The 20886-nt window shown below is 39.2% G+C and overlaps 1 protein-coding gene and 1 long non-coding RNA gene across 2 annotated transcripts; both read right to left on the reverse strand.

Moving 5' to 3' along the window:
• Nucleotides 1–333: 333 nt before the first annotated feature.
• On the reverse strand, nt 334–9113 carry LOC139119168 (uncharacterized). The gene is made up of 2 exons (XR_011548857.1): nt 8930–9113; nt 334–1967 (listed from the first exon to the last, which is right to left on the reverse strand). It is a non-coding gene; the product is annotated as an uncharacterized lncRNA (long non-coding RNA).
• Nucleotides 9114–15472: 6359 nt separating this feature from the next.
• On the reverse strand, nt 15473–19253 carry LOC139119170 (uncharacterized). The gene is made up of 2 exons (XM_070682835.1): nt 18742–19253; nt 15473–17452 (listed from the first exon to the last, which is right to left on the reverse strand). Exons 1-2 carry the CDS (start codon nt 18770–18772, stop codon nt 16617–16619), a joined length of 867 nt encoding a protein of 288 aa, XP_070538936.1. The 5' UTR covers nt 18773–19253; the 3' UTR covers nt 15473–16616.
• Between the last annotated feature and the right edge of the window lie 1633 nt (nt 19254–20886).

The following is a 20886-nucleotide window of genomic DNA, read 5'->3' on the forward strand; positions in this document are numbered from 1 at the left end:
CGACAAACATAAAAATGAAATTAAATAATATTGTAATATTAATTAATCATATTAATTTATTAATTTACTTAAATATTAATGTACGAACATGACATAACATATCAATTCTTTGCTTAAATGAAAAGCCTTATTCATAAATGTGTATAATTGGCATAATAATTCTTCATCGGATGTACGTACATAGGTAATAGAATTTACATACTTAAGATTAGGATGTATAATAAAGTCACTGGGAATATATCTAATTGGAAGTCAGTACAAGCAGGGCAGTCAAATAAAAAATTATATCCATCTTCAACCTTATTTGATTGACAAATTCTACAAAATCTGAAATCACATTAAATGCCACCAACTTTATTTGTTAGTACATTGCATGATATCGTTACAGCCAAGATAAATAATGATTCATGCTGTTTCAAAAATTGCAAAATATTGAATGCTCCAGACAAAGGTAAAACACGAATTACCCAATAAACTCCGTCAACGTGGATCTGATCATCCATAGCTGAACAAAATACACCGAGAATGTGAAGTGACCTTATGGCAGTTCGCGCCTCGAAGATGAAAGACTTAAACTCTTGCTCAAACGTTCCTCAACAAATTTCCACCATTCTCTTTTCAAATCAAACACAAAAATCGGGGGGGGGGGGTGTCTCACCCTGCAAGACACAAATTACCCAACATTTCCCATTATTTGAAATTCAAAATGACCGTTAGCCTTGTGTTATCTCTATATGGGGAAATAATTTTCCCAATTTTCACAAAACCAAGCCGGTGACACCTTTATCCAGTACTCCATAAGCTTCAAAGTGCGCCTTCAGTATGACACAAGTGGTAGACCAAAGGAATAAGTTTGAGAATCGGAATACGTCCCCGAGGCGCATTCTACCTTAAAACATGCAAATCAAATCGTCATTATGCAAATTTTAATTTCTACACTCAGTCATTAAACACACTGTAAATTAAAAGACCAGTTTAATATAAGGAATCGCTTTGAAAAATTCTTCAGGTAGCCCTATGACTGCAAAAATATCAGTCTTTTAGTTAGTAAGTGATGATGTGACTTAGTTATCTCGTCTTACACGAGCAAATAATGAATCCTATTGTGAAGCTACCAATTTGTGATTAAGTCTTAATCAGGTTGATCTGAAGTTGTAGAGTTTCTCATAATAAGGTTGAGCATCTTGTATGGCTTCGTGGACATAGGTTGGATACGATGAGATATCTTCTATCAGAGAAGAGCTTTGTGTTTCAGGATTTCTTACGAAGCCAGCGCTTCTGGCAACTGTACCATACCAGGCATCGTCCCATTTCCATTCCTCGGGACGGCCCGGTTTCCAATGAAGCATGCTTTCTTTGAACCCAAAGCCTACAAAATCACAAAACTTCTTCATCGTAGTTGCAGGGTCACGAAGCAGATCATCATCAGCGTCTATAACCATTGGTGTTTGACCTTTGACATCTCTGATGTGTTGATATAGTTCAAACATTTCTCTAAAACCGGCCTCAGAGGTTATGATTTCACGCAATTCATTCACGTTTTGTTTGGAGAAACATCTGTAAAGAGAGGTGATGGATTTGATTGGGTTACGTATAAGGAATGCATGGCGGTACCCATCGGGAACATAATCCATTTTCCCCATCGCGACCAAGTAGATGGCCATGTCTTTCAAGAAGACACCTCGATACCCGGGAAAAATGTTCTCAAGAGTGATCTTCACCTCACTAAACCTTAACCCTGGCAAAGGAATTGTGGTTCGGAACCCTGTGTCCGTGTGGAAGCTCACTGCTTGGCGGAGGGAATCTGACCGATCTTCGCCCAACAAAGCCGCGTCAGTAAAAAATTCATGAATCACTTTAACGCCCTCTAGAGTCCGTATTGATCGTTCGAACGCTGTCGAACAAGATCTGAATGTAGTCCACAAACAGGCCCTGGTAATCGTATCTTCGGAAGGATTCATCGCATTCTGAAAGAAAGCAGTCATTGAAAGCCTAAAACTCATGATCTATTCATGTTTTTATCTTGTCTTAAAGTGGCAATCATAGATTTGGTCAACGTGTCAACAGTTCTGCGTTGAAAACACATTACGGGAAGGCTCCATTAACTGAATACCCTACTTCCCTATGAGGATCACTTTCACAGATCTGCCTTTCCTACAATGGCACTAAAATGGCACCAGCTGGATTAAATAAACATAACAATGGAACATTCACACTTTGAGGGATTAAAAGTCTTGTGTTTGTCACCCGAGTTGGTTAGGCAAGGACTTGGGTTTCAGGTACCATGCAAGTTAATGCAGTCTTCCCGTAATGAAGCGCTGTTCTTCCATCTGCTTTTGAATAAATTCAAATGTTCACTGGAAAAAGCATGCATGATGATAATTATCTTGCGTGCTTTTCCAAGTCGATTAAATCTAAAATAACGTCTTAAAATAATATCAAATATAAATTTGCCCTTCCAAAGTATTCAAATGTCGCCATTTTGACCACCCTCCCCAAGATCCCAGTGTCCGTCCCTTCAAGTCGGGTTTGTTTTCACAACTAGTGTCAGTCCGACCACAGTTCTTGATACCTTTGCCTTTTTGCACTATCCGGCCGGTCAACATCGCTTCTTTAAGCCTGAGCAATCACTCGTCATCTGTTCTATTCCTGATGAAGATTCCCTGTGTGGAATCGAAACGTCGAAGTTTTAGAATATACTCTATTTTGGAACAGTCTTGTTTTTCATCTCCTTACGTCATTAAACGTCACCAGTTGGGACAAGTGCGAGATCTAGATTAGAAATGACTCTCACACGACCAATCATTGGTCAGTTCACGATGTAGAAAGTAAACGACTTTCAATATTTCATGCCAAAATGTTTACTGTAGATGAAGTACTAGTAGGTTGTAGATTAAATATCTCGACAAGTGCTTTTCTGTTGTTGTTGTTGTTGTTGTTGTTGTTGTTGTTGTTGTTGTTGTTGTATACTACTCTGCTTATATAGGGTAAGGTTATAGTAGTCTAGCTTCCTGGCCCATTTCTACCGCTGGCTGCGCTGCTAACGAAAATAGGGGCCCTATTTTCGTTAGCAGTGCAGCAGCGGTATAGAAATGTGTCAGGGAACTGGACTAAAGATTACAGGTGTGTAAAGCTGATGACTTGAGGGCGCTCTTTGTGCAGAGGCCTGTCATTCTTTAGCACGTTACATGATAAAGTAAGGTGTTTATATCATTTTTCAATAAACTAATCACACAACGCCCAAAGTCCTAGTTCGCCTGTACGACGTAAATTTCGCTGAGGGAAATCTGGTTGTTGTTTGTATTGTTATTTATGTTTATGTCAGTCGTGTTGTTGTTTATGTGGTTGCCCAATTAAATTCACCGAACATAACTGATGTGTTGTTGTTTCAAACGTAATGTAGATGTCCTAAGAAAGTACAGTGAGAATTGAAATTCACGGGCGAGAATCATCAAGACCCGCCGTTCATTGGCGAGAATCAGCAAGACTCCCAATTCATTGGCAAGAATCAGAATTTCAATTCTCAATGTACTTGGTGAGAATTTCCATTCTCACCGGTGAGAATTTGTTCTCACACTTGATTCTCGCCAAGGAGTGCATTTCTCACCAATCTCCACGGGAGATTAAAATTTTCGCACCGACAGCGGTGAGAATAAGAACAGATTCTCAATGATTGCGAGAAAGCGTCATTTTCTCGCTCTAGTCTCGCAACATACTATTATATAGTGTAACAAGTCATCGTTGATGACACAGTCCCCACTTGTTAATGGGTACTTTGATTACAGGTCCTCAGAGAGGATAAAGTCCTCTTCATTAGGTCTGTGATAAAAATACTTTTGAATAAATTTGCTTGATACATGTCTGAGTTGTAGTTCAGGACATGAAAAAAATCGTAATAAAATGGCCACACGGTGGCCGTATTGGATCGTATCACAAAAAAAATAAATGTGCATATGTATGACATAGGTCAATATCCTTGTAGCAAATTTGATTAAAATTGGTTGAGATATGCCTGAGTTATGGCTTGTACATGAAAAAATCATAACAAAATGGCCGCACAGCAGCCATATTGGATCGTATCACAAAACAAATTAATGTACATATGTATGACATTGGTCAATCTCCTTGTACCAACTTTGAATAATTCGCTTGATACATGTCTGAGTTATGGTTCTGGACATGAAAAAATGTAATAAAATGGCCGCACGGCGGCCATATTGGATCGTATCACAAAACAAATCAATGTGCATGTGCATGACACAGGTCAATGTCCTTTACCAAGTTTGAATAAAATCAGTTGAGTTATGCCTGAGTTATGGCTCTGTACATGAAAAAATAGTAACAAAATGGCCGCACGGCAGCCATATTGGATTGTATCACAAAACAAATTGATGTGTATAGCTATGACATTGGTCAATGTCCTTGTACCAACTTTGAATAAATCTGTTGAAACATGCCTGAGTAATGGCTCTGTACATGAAAAAATCGTAACAAAATGGCCGCACGGCGGCCATATTGGATTGCATCACAAAAAAAATTGACGTGTATAGCTATGACATTGGTCAATGTCCTTGTACCAACTTTGAATAAAATCTGTTGAAGCATGCCTGAGTAATGGCTCTGTACAACTGTACATGAAAAATCGTAACAAAATGGCCGCACGGCAGCCATATTGGATCGTATCACAAAAAAATTGACGTGCATATCTATGACATTGGTCAATGTCCTTGTACCAACTTTGAATAAAATCTGTTGAAGCATGCCTGAGTTATGGCTCTGTACATGAAAAATCGTAACAAAATAGCCGCATGGCGGCCATATTGGATCGTATCACAAAAAAATTGACGTGCATATCTATGACATTGGTCAATGTCCTTGTACCAGCTTTGAATAAAATCTGTTGAAGCATGCCTAAGTTATGGCTCTGTGCATGAAAAAATCGTAATAAAATGGCCGCCTGGCAGCCATATTGGATCGTATCACAAAACCAATCGACGTGCATCTGTATGACATATGAAGTAATCCTTGTACCAAGTTTGAATGAAATCGCTCCAGGCATCTCTGAGATATCTGCGTGAACGGACGCACGCACGCACGCACGCACGCACGCACGGACGCACACACGCACGGACATGACCAAACCTATAAGTCCCCCAGGACGGTGTCCGTGGGGACTAATAAGCGACAGAAAAGGCACAAGGGACTGTCAACAGTCTAATGCCAGCCATACTTTAGCACGTCACATGATAAAGATAATGATTTATATCATTTTCAGTTAACTTCTAGTCCGCCTGTACTGTGTTAATTTCACTGAGGTCAAAATCCGACTTTCTGGGTACTAGGATAAACCACTGGTGGATTGCGAGTAAATCATGGAGATTACTCAATGGTGAAATAATCCGCCAAAGATATGAACCTGCGATATTTAGTCCCGATTTAGCTAAAGCAGCTCGTTGATGATCGATGGCCGGAGGTGACGAACCGCGAGTGCTTTGAGCGTCCCTTCGCGAAGCTCCTATGCTACAACAATAGGATCTTAGGGACTGGACATAAATTACACGGGGGGTGGGCCGGTGTTTTTAGAAACACCGTTGCATCAAAAATAGTGACCCTTCAAAAGTTCATGCACAAAAATTAGTGACCCTCCCCCTTATCCGTGCATAAGAATAAGTGACCCTCCCTTGTTACTCGATACCCCCAACAAACCCGCAATGTTCAAGACCCTCTTCTGACTTGCTATACTTTTGAAGTCCCCTCCCAAAGGAAGGCAAAATGTGGCCGATATAACGCTTTGTCCAAAAAATATCAAATCCTATGTGTGTGATAATTCATGTAAATTTACTTTACTTGAAGTGGCAGGTAAAAAGTGCATGCGTGTTCAAAAAATGTAATTTTTAGATTTCATCGATAATGTTGATTCACTATACATGGTAGTCGACTAGAAAAGTATGAACATGTATTTCCCAATATAAAACTAGCAATATCTGTTCATCTATAGATGTAAAATAACTGATACAAATATACTTGGTCAGAATGGGTTGTTTACAAGTGCACATGTGAACAAGATATTTGATTTTGGAATTTCGCTCAAAATGTTGATCCATTATACATGAGAGTCTATGACAATACTGTAAAATAAAATTCACAATTAAAAATAAGCAGTATTTTGCATATATAGACCCTGAATAATTGACAAAATTGTACTTGATTAGTAGAGAGTGGTAACACATGCATCTGTGTACAAGAACTTTGTTTTTGGAATTTCGCATAAAATGTTGATCCATTAGGCCCTACATTGTAGTCTATGACGAAACTATGAATAATTTTTTCCAATACAAAACTTGGCAAATCTGTGAATTTATGTTTGCTTGATTATTGATATTTATGTTCTTGATTAGACTAGAGTGGTTACAAGTCCATGTATGTGCAAGAAATTTGATATTGGAATTTCTCTGAAATGTCGATTCACTATGCATGGCGGTCTATGATGAAACTATGAATATTTTTTTCCAATATAAAACTAGGTAAATATGTGCATTTATGTACATCTAATTATTAGTATTCATGTTCATGATTAGACTAGAGTGGTTTCAAGTGTATCGTTGTGCAAGAAATTTGATTTTGGAATTTCACTGAAATGTTGATTCACTATATGCATGGCAGTCTATGATGAAAGTATGAGTAATTTTTTTTACAATACAAAACTAGGTAAATCTGTGCATTTAATGTACACCTAATTATTAGTATTAATGTTCATGATTAGACTAGAGTGGTTTCAAGTCCATGGTTGTGCAAGAAATTTGATTTTGGAATTTCACTGAAATATTGATTCACTATGCATGGTAGTCTATGATGAAAGTATGAATTTTTTTTCCAATACAAAACTAGGTAAATCTGTGCATTTATGTACACAGCACGATTGGAACTAATTTGGATAATTGGATTTTCATATTTTTCAAATTTCTCAAAAGCGTGAGGTGCTGTTTAGCTGAATGTCGCAATATTGCAAATTACTCATAAAAACAAGCGCGTAACTTAAAAAGAAAAGCAGATGAGATAACATTTGTAGATTAAATCGATATTACTTCACCATCCAATTATCCAAAATTAGTTCCAATCGTGTTACATCTACTTATTAGTATTAATGTTCATGTTTAGACTAGAGTGCTTTCAAGTCTATGGTTGTACAGGAAATTTGATTTTGGAATTTCACTGAAATGTCGATTCACTGTGCATGGCAGTCTGTGATCAAAGTATGAATATTTTTTTCCAATACAAAACTAGGTAAATCTGTGCATTTATGTACACCTAATTATTAGTATTAATGTTCATGATTAGACAAGAGTGGTTTCAAGTCCATGGTTGTGCAAGAAATTTGATTTTGGAATTTCACCGAAATATTGATTCACTATACATTGTAGTCTATGAGGAAACTACAAATAACTCATAGATTATCTGATCCTAAATTATTATTCAAAAGTTGTTAGACCTGAAGTGTCCAGTTGTTATTGATGACATTTTGCACTATTCTGAATAGTTTGTATTATGTCAATGTCCTCAAAAAAATGTAGGACTTGGATAAGTAGAAATCATGACAACTTAAATCAATGTGGCTGCTTGGATCATCAATCCATTGCTTATTATAACCTTAAACTTGCGCCCGAAGAGCGTGCCGAAAATAGAAATGGCAAAAAAATGAAAGTGCCAGGAGGTATTTTTTCTTTTATCAGTATTCCATATTCTTCAATACGTGCACATGCAATTTCAGCTTTGACGCATGAAAAAAGGTGACCCTCCCCATAGGCTTGCACAAAATTTTATGACCCTTCAATAATGCTTGCGCGAAAAATGGCGACCCACCCCCAAAAAACACCGGCCCATCCCCCCCCCTGTAATTTGTGTCCAGTCCCTTAGCGAAGAGACGATCGAAGCGCCTGTGGTTTCGAACTCTTCCTTTCCATTGCGGAACGTTTACGTACTCCACGCGTCGCATTGTCTGTGAACCTCAGATATACACACACACCACACACACACACACACACACACACACACACACACACACACACACACACACACACACACACACACACATCTTATCGCGTATTACCCACAATTCCTGATGTGTTCGATTCGGCGATAAGAACTCTGGTTCCGAGAGTGACACACACACTCAGGTGCCGTCAACTAGACTTCGTGAAAAGGTGTTCGTGCCCATTTTTTCAGCGGGCGGCAAGTTTGAAAACTAATCAGCTGGCGGGAAGAATCGAAAATTTACTGTGCGGGGAAGAAATTTTATTTTTAGGGGGTTTGGGAAAGAAGTTTTGACATCGGGTATCGGAAAATACGTAGGGGAGGGGAAAGCCGTGGTTTATAGAACTTGAGGGGAGATTAAGCGCCTAACGTAGAGGGGAGCAATGTTCAAAGATACACTGCTAGCTGCTTTCACGGTTTTGCGTTGATCTGGGTTGCCTAGTCAGCTTTGTGGGGCATCTACCGGTACAGGGCAATGGAATTCAGTAGGGGGAAGGGCAATTGAATTGAATTGTTGTTGTTGTTGTTGGGAGTGGGAGTGGGAGCGAGGAGACCATTATAGACCGTGGCACTGGAGGTCAGTGGGCATCGAAATTCAGTTGAAGGGCATATTTTCGGCATATGCCAGTGGGAGGGCAGTTTCGAACAGCTCTACGTTCCCCCAAATTTTAGGTCAAGGTCTAAAATACGTAACATTAGTATGTCAGCCTTCAAAACATGTTTTGTTATGATTTTGCGAAATTGATGAAGTTTACCAGTTGGCGGCACCAGTCTTTGCTTGAGTGCAATTTGTTGTTGAATCTCTGCCGACTGCGGTGGAGCTTGTATCACGATGTCAGATTAGTAATTCATTTCCGGGTTCGTTACCAGATAGTTCGGGTAAAAACAATTTACTTACCTTTGCCTTTTGATTAGTGCACTGATGCTTGTTTGGCTTGTGCTTTGATTCGAAACATGAATTAGCACAAATCAGTGTATGCTTGAATCAAAATGCAGACTGTTGTGAAAGACGCTGAGTCACGTAATCCTGCGTAGACCTGTAGCTATAAAGGAGCCGAGAACTGCCAAGGTTCCTGTTCTTATGAAGCAATGCTTTTCTATGCTGACCTTCCCCCGTACCTTTTCAAGGTCGACTATGAAAAGGCAATATCTTTACCAGGAGGTCATGTCAGCTTAGTGCAGCATGAATTAGGCTGCATTCAGAAATAATGGTGCGGGGTGCTGGAGGAATCAAGGAGGAATTGAAAATTCTGGGGCTAACAGAGGGGGACTCGCAAATTTTGCTCTGTGAATAAAGGGGGATCTGAAAATACTTTGGTTCCCTATTATTTCTGACATTTTCAGATTCCATAGTTTGTTAGGTAATTCAATGAAAAAATGGACAGCATTTTTACGCCATCCAATGATTCTAATGTAAGGAATAATATAACAAAAACTAGAACCATTTGTTGCATGACTTTTATTTCGAAAATCTAAAATGGTATGAATGCCATTGAATTTTCATTCGAAAAACAACAAGTTGTGTTATAATGGGACAGAAGCTGCAACTGTTTGATAATATTTTCAATATTTCAATGCAATGTAACTTATACAGTTTCTTGCTGTTTCCCTACATCATGCTGAAACACATAATATGGAGTTTCTTAACAAAGATTGTATATGTGAATACTATTGGGGTGATAATTGAATCAGAATTGAATTTGACAGCGTAATATACAATTTTGAATGGAATGTTAGTGTCTGTTATTTTGTTTACAGTTCTGTAAACGCTTTACACAGCACTGTGTTATGCACTATCGTCGCGTATTTTTGCGGGTTTTTTCATTTTATTTCCTTCATCAGCAGAACAAAAGGTTGACGCGGCGGGCCTGAATTGACGCGCGCGAGGATGAGAAACAAACGTTTTATTTTTCTTGGCCTTATAGAATTGTCAATTTGTAAAACTTTTATAAGTCGCATCCTACGTCACATAGGCCCAGTATGTCTTGTACTTTTTAGAAAAAATTCTTCTGTAGGTCACCGTGCTCAATTTTTCGTTATTGCCCAAGTGTAGCTCGGAATCGGAATTCACAAGTTGCATACACTCTCATGACCGTCATTTTGTGTGCTCTTCAGTGGGTTCAATATAGCTTGTGATTGACTGAAGATATATAAGAGCGATATATCCAAAAAGTCTACTGATGTATTTAAAATGAATCTATTTTATCTGTGCGCACCTCCCTTATAAATATGCGGCTATATGATAGTTGGTAGGGACATGAAAAGTTTTGATCATACACATGGGGGTATTTGAAATTTTGTTGAAGGTATAGAGGGAGCATCTGAAAAAGACAAGATTTCACTCGTGATTCCTCCAGCCCCCTCCCCCACATTGTTTGTGAACGTAGCCTTAGGTCACCTGGCTGTATATATAAGCGCCTGCGATGATAACCTTGAAGGGGAAACGTGTTGAGTTCGAGACTTCATTCATCCGCAGACAACTACCACGGCCTGAAATTTGACACTAAATCGCACAAGGCCAGGATCTGAGGTTAATTGTCGAGATTTCTTCAAGTTGGTGGTGTGGCGTGTGGGCTCTACAAACCTGGTAGGAAGTTTTGTCATATATTGGGTCTGTATAGCGTCACTAGCGAGACTTCGTTGGGCCATGGCACACACACACACACGGCCTAGATAGAAAACTTTCAGAGTGTCTTTTTTTCTTTCAGAAAGGGAAATGAATTCTTCCGGAGATATAATTACCAGGGCCATTTTGTGGACAACATACCGATCTTGTTCGACGGCATTCGAACGATCAATGCGGACTCTAGAGGACGTCAAGGTGATTCATGAAATATTTGGCAACGCGGCTCTGGTAGGCGAAGAGCGGTCAGTCTCCATCCGACACGCGGTATGCTACCACGCCAAAGATCCTTTGCCAGGGTTTAGGTTCGGTGAAGTGAAGAGTGCGCTTGAGAACGAATTCAACGGGTATCGAGGTGTCTTCGTGAAGGATATGGCCATGTTTTATGTAACGCCGGGGAGAATGGAGTATGGGTACCTCCATGCATTCCTGATACGAAACCCAATCAAATCCATCACCTCCCTTTACAGATGTTTCTCCAAACAAAATGCGAATGGATTGCCTGAAATCATAACCTCTGAGGCCGGTTTTCGTGAAATGCTGGAGTTGTATCGATGCATCAGAGATGTCAAAGGTCAAACACCGATGGTTATCGATGCCGATGAGGATCTTCTCCATGACCCGGCAACAACTATGAAGAAGTTCTGTGATTTTGCAGGGTTTGAGTTCAAAGAAAGTATGCTCCACTGGAAACCTGGTCGTCCCGAGGAATGGAGTTGGGACCATGCCTGGTATGACACAGTGATCACTACTGCTGGCTTCATAAGAAATCCTGAAACGCAAACCTCTTCTTATAATGACGATATCTCATTGTATCCAACCTATGTACAAGAAGCAATACAAGATGCTCAACCTTATTATGAGAAACTCTACAACTTCAGATTCACGCGATAAAAGTTGATAGAAGTCTCATTTTACTCTCTCTCTCTCTCTCTCTCTCTTCTCTCTCTCTCTCTCTCTCTCTCTCTCTCTCTCTCTCTCTCTCTCTGAACTCGGGCAAGTGAGTAAAGTTTGGTTGTAAATTTTCTAATGTTCTGAATTAGCCAACAGAACTCTCTGTTCAGAATACAGGAGGCTATGTACGAAAAACACAGACAATTTATGAATATTTCCTTTCACTCTACATTTTTCAAGTTTATAACGTCAACAATTTATCTCTGTACAGTCAAGCCTTTCTCATGTCAACAATATAAGCACATGTACGTACGGTCTTACTTTGTTTGTTTTCACCTACTGAATAATAAAGTTACAAAATGTCTAAAGAGCTAGGCCTTCAGAATTTCATTCTGTTCATGGACCAATGAGCCATGTTAATTTCTCTATAGGCAATTGTGCCGGTGGTATACACATTTTAGATACACATATTTGAACCAGTTTTATGCTTGTACTGTACTTGAGCGTTTCTTAGTATATTTTATCCAAACTGGATACCCGCCAGTTTGTGCATTCCCTAATAGCTTAACCAGGAATCTGCCAATATGATTGGCTTGTTTAACTCGATAAGATATGGTGTGGGTAACTCGGAAGGCGTCAAATGATCAAGTTCGCCATCGAAACCTTTACATTTTCAGGAATCTTCTAGCTTGTCAGCTCTGAGGCAAGTCGAACTTAAAAGACGTGCAAAGCCTTTTCTCCATCAATTTCGACAGCATTGGGATCAGTACACGATTTATTACTGTGTCGTAATTCAAGGAGGAAGAATATATATGGAAGACGCTGGAAGTGACGAGTGATGATATAAAAATGGAACTTGTTCATTGAATACAGAACCATGGCTATAGGCCTCACGGCCCGTCCGCTGTACGTCAGAGCACAGGCGTGATGTTTTCTGGGTAGTTTCTATTAGTGTAGTTTATGCTACGTTCCGACGTTCTCGTCCGTAGCAGTTTTTAGGCTAAGGACGAGAACGTCGGAACGTAGCATAAACTACACTTATAGAAACTACCCAGAAAACATCACGCCTGTGGTCAGAGTAACCCTCAATGAGAGAGTGGGTCTCCACTGACTTAGTCTTTCCGCTTGCCAGTGTGGTCTCAGCCTGTGTGCGAGCACGGATGTAAAAAGAGAACTACAAGAACAGCTCTATATGACAAGTGGTTGAAATACAACAGAACACGGAGGTAGCAAGCAGAATACCTCTATGGGAAATTGGATAAGTTACCGGGTGAATTGTTAAATATATAAACGAAATCGGCCATGTTATTGATGCCGTGCTGGTATTTCGCGGCGCAAGTAATGTTATGGCCCAAAGCGGTTGGAATTCGGTGAATTTACAGCGTGCAAGGCTACTAATATATCGAGAGCGTGAAATATTATTTTATAAGGATGACAATAGAATTGTAATATGTCATGCAAGGGGCAAGTTATAATTTGTACTTTTGTATCTTTTCTAAAGTCGGTAGAAAATAGAGCATTGTAAGTCATGTTACAGTGCTAAGTGGTCTTTATGGGGTCGGTATCAGACATTGCCACGGTACTGTATAAATGGACACTCACACACTAACTAAAACACACTCAGAAACGCAAACACTCAGAAAGACAGAAACTCGGGGAGGCCAAGGCACTCCGAGACAGGCTCACTTTGACTCACTTACTCATGGAGGGATACTCTAGATCTGTATCTGGGTCTTGGTCGCAAGGACTAGCCATGGTTCCAGTTCTACATCATCACTCGTCAGTTCCAGCGTCTTCCTTCCTTACATTTCCCACTGAATTACAAAAATTGAATTATGATAAATTTGGCTGGAATATTGTCTAAATGAATTATAAAATCGCTTATTTAAGAAATTAAAAAAACACGGGGAGGACAGCCTATTTAGGCAGTTTCGCCTTCAGAGAAATAAGGTTTCCAGACTTATCAAACGAGCAAAATCCGATTTCTTCAAGACAAAATTAGTCAATTGTGGAAATAACAGCAAAGAGATTTGGAAAATCTTGAAACTTTGGGAGCTCCCCTTAAAAAAGTTGGTTCTACTTTCACAAATATTGGCTTGGTATAGGCAATGAGGTTTGTTTTGATAAAACAAAAGTTGCACAAAGATTTAATCACTTCTTCAGCACAATAGCATCTTCATGCACTTGTTGACAAACTACCTCCTATGTCAGGTAAGTTTGGCATAGACCACGTCAAACATTTTTACTCTAGCAAAAGAGTTGCAGAAAACGGTTTCAAACTGTCCGTTGTTAGTGATTATATTGTCTAAGCATCTTTCCTCTCTTGACAGCACTAAATCGACAGGTTTAGACAATATTCCAGCCAAATTTATTAAAGACGGTCCTGAGCAAATTGCTGCTCCTCTAACTCATGTTATTAATTTATCAATTCATCAACAAGTTGTTCCGAATGATTTAAAAAATGCCAAAGTTGTCCCAGTTTACAAAAAGAATGACAAAACTTTTGAAGGTAATTATGGGCCAGTATCGATTACAAGCATTGTTTCTAAAGTTCTGGAGAGAATAATTTATGACCAGCTAGAAGAGCACCTTTTGAAATCAACTTACTGTATGAATTTCAATCAGGATTTCGACTAGGGTACCCTACTGATACATGCTTGATTTACATTACTGATCACATTAAACACCAAATTAACCAGGGTAAACGAACAGGGATGGTGCTTATCGACCTTCAGAAGGCATTTGATACCGTGGATCATACGATCTTATTAGATAAGCTTAAAGCGTTAGGCCTGAGTCACAAAGCTGTTCGTTGGTTCAGTTCTTATCTGACTGGCAGACAGCAAGTGGTCAACGTAAATAATCATATGTCATCATTTAATCAGATTAATTGTGGGGTGCCTCAAGGATCGATACTGGGTCCGATTCTGTTTTCAATATATGTTAATGACATGTGTTCTGCTGTAAATTGTAAACTTCTTTTGTATGCTGATGACTCAGCACTGATGGTCTCTGACAAGGATATTGGTAAAATACAAAACGAACTAAGCTTAGAATTGCAAAGTTTGAATGAATGGTTGGTGGATAACAAATTGACTTTACATCTTTGTAAAACGGAGTCAATTCTTTTTGGCTCGAATCATTTCTTAAAAGAACAGTCTAAGCTGGAAATAGTCTGTAACGATACCAATGTCATCGCCAAGGATATCGTTAATTATTTGGTGCCGATCTGGATCAAACACTATCAGGAGAGAGTATGGCCACACAAATAATTCAGAAGGCAAACTTTCGTCTTAAGTTTTTGTTTCGCAAACGTCACTTCTTGGACAGGAAAACACGTAAACTTCTTGCCAACAGTCTCATTAATTGTCTTTTTGATTATGCCTGTTCCTACTGGTATCAAGGTTTGAAGGTTGTCAGTAAACATAGACTACAAACAACACAAAATAAAATAATAAGGTATGTTATAGATATGCACCCCAGGGAACATATTCGGCCAGCTCACTTTGAAAAACTTGGGTGGCTTTTTGTAGAGCAAAGAGTGTCGTATCTGAAACTGAATCTCATGCATAAAATAATAAGGGGTCAAGGAAACTGAATCACTCAAACTTCGAAAACATAATTTTCAACAAAAACCCTACTTTCAAAAATTAACGATAGCCTGAATCGACAATGACATTATGAAACATTATATCTTACCTACTGAGAAAAAACACTATTGGCAATGTAAAAACATGTTTTAATGAACTAAGCCATTCTTCAATCCTCTTTTACCTGGAATGTTATGTTGTCTCCACGGGTGAATATCTTGTACTTCATTAATAAGATGAATCTGTAGGTAAATAAGCCTATTCAGAGACTTAATGGTAAAAAAAGCACCTTCATCTCATTATCTCATTCCTATGTTTCAATTACTTTGTCTTCTTTCACACTGCCTGTCGTCAAACCTCTCATGCGTACATTTTCTTATATTTTCATTTACGCGTTCATTTAAAATTATGTAGACATGATGTCCCATGCTAATGGTGACTATATCTGCTATCAAAGTTTCTAAGTTGACGTAGAAAATTTAAAATGTTACACAAACCACGAAATCAGGACATCAAAGCTTTTCTAGGCCATTGCTGAAGCAAGTGTACCGAGAATGTGAAACAACGTCAAATAACACCAAACATCGCCTTTATGCAAATTCAAATTCCTACTCTTAAAATCCTCATTCACGTTCTAAATTTCGAGACCGGTCTTAAAGGTATACAGTCACCTGTAATCTAAATATGCCCATAAATGGTCAAAGGGGCGTTCCTTGGTATTCAAAATGCCCACGTGAGGGCGCTGTTTTAAAAAGCGGCCACCCGCTTAAAATCTGTGATTGATTAGATTTTCTCTTTCCATGGTAACTGTGGCAAAATTGGAACAGGTGACAGTATGCTTTAAGAAACAGCAATAAAGACCAGGTTATAGGTGTTTTATAACACGCCACACGCTCATGTTCTTTTACTGCAACAATTCATTGTGAAAAGTTTACTTGGATATTTTTCGACGGTAACAGTAGTACCAATTTCTTCACAAAAATATCCTAAGCATACCTAATAACATTCTTGGTTGCACCATAGACCCTAGATAGACTTGTCGTCTATGAACCGTTCAAATTCCTTCGCTGTTCGAATGAAAAGTCTTGCTGTTTTAGAGAGAGGCTCGTCGCTCATCCCGGGCGTCTCACATGTTCTGAGCAATACGCGTGTGGTCACGTGACCCAGTACTTATCAAAATTTGGCCAAAAACTATTTCCCAAGGGAAATAGTCGTTCAAAAATACCCTTTGACGTCACTTTTGCCGATTTATTGGGGATTTAATGTATGTATTTTCTCGTCACCTGACGTAATCTGGCGAATTGCAACACGGAATGAGCAATTGGCGAGGTATAATTTAGACTTTCCCAATCCAACGACCTGCCAAGATACCAGCGCCTGTATTTCTCTTTTTAAATAATGGTGTGATTTGGTCGTCTGGTCCTAAAAATCAAAATCATGAACACAACTATGGAGTGGTGAGCTTCCCATATCAAATTTTATTGCGTGGATCTCAAGTTGTAGAGTTTCTCATAATAAGGTTGAGCATCTTGTATGGCTTCTTGGATATAGCTTGGATACAATGAAATATCTTCTAACTGAAAAGAGTTTTGCGTTTCAGGATTTCGTATGAATCCTGCGCTACTGGCAATTGTACCATACCAGGCATCGTGCCAACTCCATTCCTCGGGACGGCCAGGTTTCCAGTGAACCATACTTTCTTTGAACTGAAACCCTACGAAATCACAGAACGTCTTCATTGTGGTTGCTGGGTCACGAAGCAGATCATCATCGGCGTCGATGACCATTGGTGTTTGACCTTTGACATCTCTGATGTATTGATATAGCTCAAACATTTCTCTGAAACCGGCCTCGGAGGTTATGATTTCACGCAATTCATCCACATTTTGTTTGGAGAAACATCTGTAAAGTGAGGTGATGGATTTGATTGGCTTACGTATCAGGAATGCATGGCGGTACCCATCAGGAATATAATCCATTTTCCCCATCGCGACCAAGTAGATGGCCATATCTTTCACGAAGACACCTCGATACCCTTGAAAGGTATCCTCTAGAGCGATCTTGACCTCACTTAACCTTAACCCTGGCAAAGGATCTTTGGTGCGGAACCCCGTGTCCGTGTGGAAGCGTACTGCATGGCGTAGGGTGGCGGACCGATCTTCGCCCAACAAAGCCGCGTCAGCAAAAATTTCATGAATCACTTTGACGCCCTCTAGAGTCCGTATTGACTGTTCAAATGCTGTTGAACAAGATCTGAATGCAGTCCACAAATAGGCCCTGACAAGCGCATCTTCGGAAGGATTCATGTCACATTCTGAAACGAAAAAGTCATCGAAAGTCAATCATTCATGATCTTTTGATGTTTAATTTTGTCTTAAGGAGCCAACAAAATCAGTGGTGTCGTTAAAGTGTCAAAATTTCTCGAAAAAAGCGGTATTCTTCCAACTGCTTTTGAATAAATTCAAACATACTCATGAAAATCGACTAGGAAGAGCACACATGATATCATGCGTGCATTTCCCAGCCGATTTCACCTGAAACAAAACGCCGAATTATATCTGAAAAAAATATCAAATATAATTTTCATTGGTCCAAAGTATTGGAATGTCGCCATTTTGACTATCCTCCTCCCATAGATATAATTGTCCGTCCCTGCAAGGCATGACCCGTCGTCAGTTGAACATGTGCGAGATGGAAGATATATATACATATATATACATACATATATATATATATATATATATATATATATATATATATATATATATATATATATATATATATATATATATATATATAAGTCCTTCTCGACCAACTGTTCACGATGTAGAAAGCTATTGAGTGTCAGCATTTCATCCAAGAAAAATTGATAATTGGTGAAGTGTCAGTAGATGGTAGATGTAACGTTTCGCCGGATACTTTCCATACTGTTCTGTTTTTGTTGCTGTTGTTGTTGTTGTTGTTGTTTACTACTCTATTATATAGTATAAGATAACAGGCATGTGAGCTGATGACTAGATTGCGCTCGCTGTGCAGATGCCGGCCAATCTTTAGCACGTAACATGATAAATACCATCTTCAAATAACGTCTAGTCCGCCTGTACTTCGTTAATTTCACTGAGATGAAAACCCGACTCTCTGGGTACTAGGATAAACCACTGATGGATTGCTAGCGAAATCATGGAGTATACCTCCATGGTGAGATAATCCCGCCAAATGTATGAATCCGCGATATTTAGCCCCGATTTAGCTAAACCAGCTCGTTGATGATGGCCAGAGGTGACGAACTACGGGTGTTTTGAGCGTCGTTTCGCGAAGCTATTAAAGCTCCCATGATCACGGTCCTTTTGTGGAGGGACCGTGTTATAATACAACAATAGCTGATAAGGCTGGTAAGGGCTTCGCGAAGTGACGATCGCAGCGCCTGTGGTTCGAACTCTTCCTTTCCATTGCGGAACGTTTAGGTACTCCGTGCATTGACCATGAACCTCTCAGATCTTTTCAGTGTCTTTGCTTGTGTGCAATGTGTTGTTGAATCTCAGCAGATTGCGGTGGAACCATTATCACAAGGTGCACGATAGTTCTGGTAAAAATTCTCACTACCTTGTTTGGTTTGTGCTTGGATTTGAAACATTTTTGAACAGATCAGTGTCTGCTTAGCTTAAATGCAGACTGTTGTGAAAGATGTTAAGTCACGTAATCCTACCGTAGACCTGCTAAAGGAGTCCAGAACTGCCGAGGTTCCTGTGAAGCAATGCTACTATGCTGACATGGCCCCTGCCTTTTCAAGATCGACTATCTAAAAGGACGAGCGTACAGTTGGCGTCACGCGAAAATGAGGATGAGGATGACGCTACAGCGTCAGCTTCACTGGTGTCGGATCCGATTATTCCTAACTGCGTCTGATGGAATGATAAGTGTAAAAACGACTTTAAAAATGGACCATGGATGCCTTTTCTTGCACCAATTTTCGGAAAATCTTAACGCAAGAGTGACAGGCCATAAACAACAATCATATCCATAAATATAAATATTACCTGCGAACCAGTTTTACGATTCAAAAGAAAGTTGTGAAAGAACGGAGTTGTTATTTTTTAAAGTTTGGGCGAGTCTTATCGCTTATCCGTCATCAGGTAGCGTAACTTCGGCATTCTTCTTATACGACGCTGAAGCTGACGCTGAGTAGCGTCATTTTCAGCGTCAGCTAGAAAGGTCACCTCAGGTTGAGGATGAGGATGATGCCAACTTTACGCTCGTATGAAAAGGCACTATCTTTATAACAAGGTCATATCAGCTTTGCGCAGCATGAATTAGGCTGCATTCAGAAATACTCCAGGGCGAGGGGCTGGACGAATCTAGGTGTAATTGAAAATTCTTGGGGTAACAGAGGGGTGACTTAAAACTTAGCTCTGCGTATAGGGGGGGGGGGGCTGGAAATATTTTGGTTCCCTATTATTTCTGACATTTTCAGATTCCATAGTTTGGTAGGTAATTCAATAAAAAGAAATTAATAATATATTTACATCATTCAATAGTTCCAATGTTAGTATTAATTAAACAAAATGTAGAACCAATTTGTCGCATTTCATGACTTTTATCTCGGAAAATCTAAAAATGTATGAAGCCGTTTAATTTTAATTAGAAAAACAACAAGAAGGGCTTACATTCGGAAAGAAGCTGCAAGTGTTGATAATTTTTGTCAATTTTTCTATGCAATGTATCAAATACATTTTCTTGCTATTTCCTTTCAGCAAGCTGAAACACACAATATTCAGTTTGTCAACACTGGATTAGAGTTCAGATTGAAAGTCATTTGTCAATTATACAAATGCACAACACACATACACAGGCTGCGTTGCAAAGCTGAATATAATACTGGACAGTTCAAATATTGCATGCAGAAGAACATGAACGCAGTTGTTGAAACTGAACAAAATACTGTCCAAATTATCAAAGAGAATACAGCTACTGCCTTGCTACTGCCTACGGGCAGTGTCACTAGCCGGTCCCTCTATCACATAGAGGGACCGTGCCCTGTTACTGCATACCAGCAGTGGCAGAGATAGCTCTGACTCTGATGTATACGAAGTTGAAGAAGAGTTTTGGTCATTTGACGCTCATGATAGTGAAATATACTTGTACACAACGTCAGGCCGGAGAGCAAAACATAGAAGACTAGGAGACTTGACAGTTAGAAAATGGCCAAAAGGGACAGTAGGTGTATGACTGTTCACAAAAAATTTTGACTGTGGTACACAAAAAGAGTGCATCTCCTTGAACGAAGTGATTGAGTGTATCTTCTTCAAAGTAATGGTGCAGTTTACTTCTCTTCCGATATGACTACCTGTATTTGTCATTTCTTAAAGAATAGAGTGCATAGAGTGCAACAAATGTGAATGATCAGTATGTATGTAAATTCGATTGTTTTTTCAACACGAGTGTATATCGACATCATACTTTTGTAGTTTTTTTTAAATCATGTTGAATTGCCTTAAACGTATTCACACAGCCTGAGTATTAATATGCAGCAGTCTTATGGTATATTGACATTTCAATGATTACGAAATGCAACTGGCAGCAATCACAGTGTACATGACACATAAGTAGATTGTGTTGATAGTCTGAAGACTGAACACTTAAACATAATACGATATAAAGCAAGGGATTGGAGTTAATACAATAAACAAAAATACTAAAAGCACCAAAATTTTATGTTTGTAATATTGTTTGCTTAAAGGTATACTGTCA

Source organism: Ptychodera flava, chromosome 19 (assembly GCF_041260155.1).
Source record: "Ptychodera flava strain L36383 chromosome 19, AS_Pfla_20210202, whole genome shotgun sequence".
NCBI classification, from domain to species: Eukaryota; Metazoa; Hemichordata; class Enteropneusta; family Ptychoderidae; genus Ptychodera; species Ptychodera flava.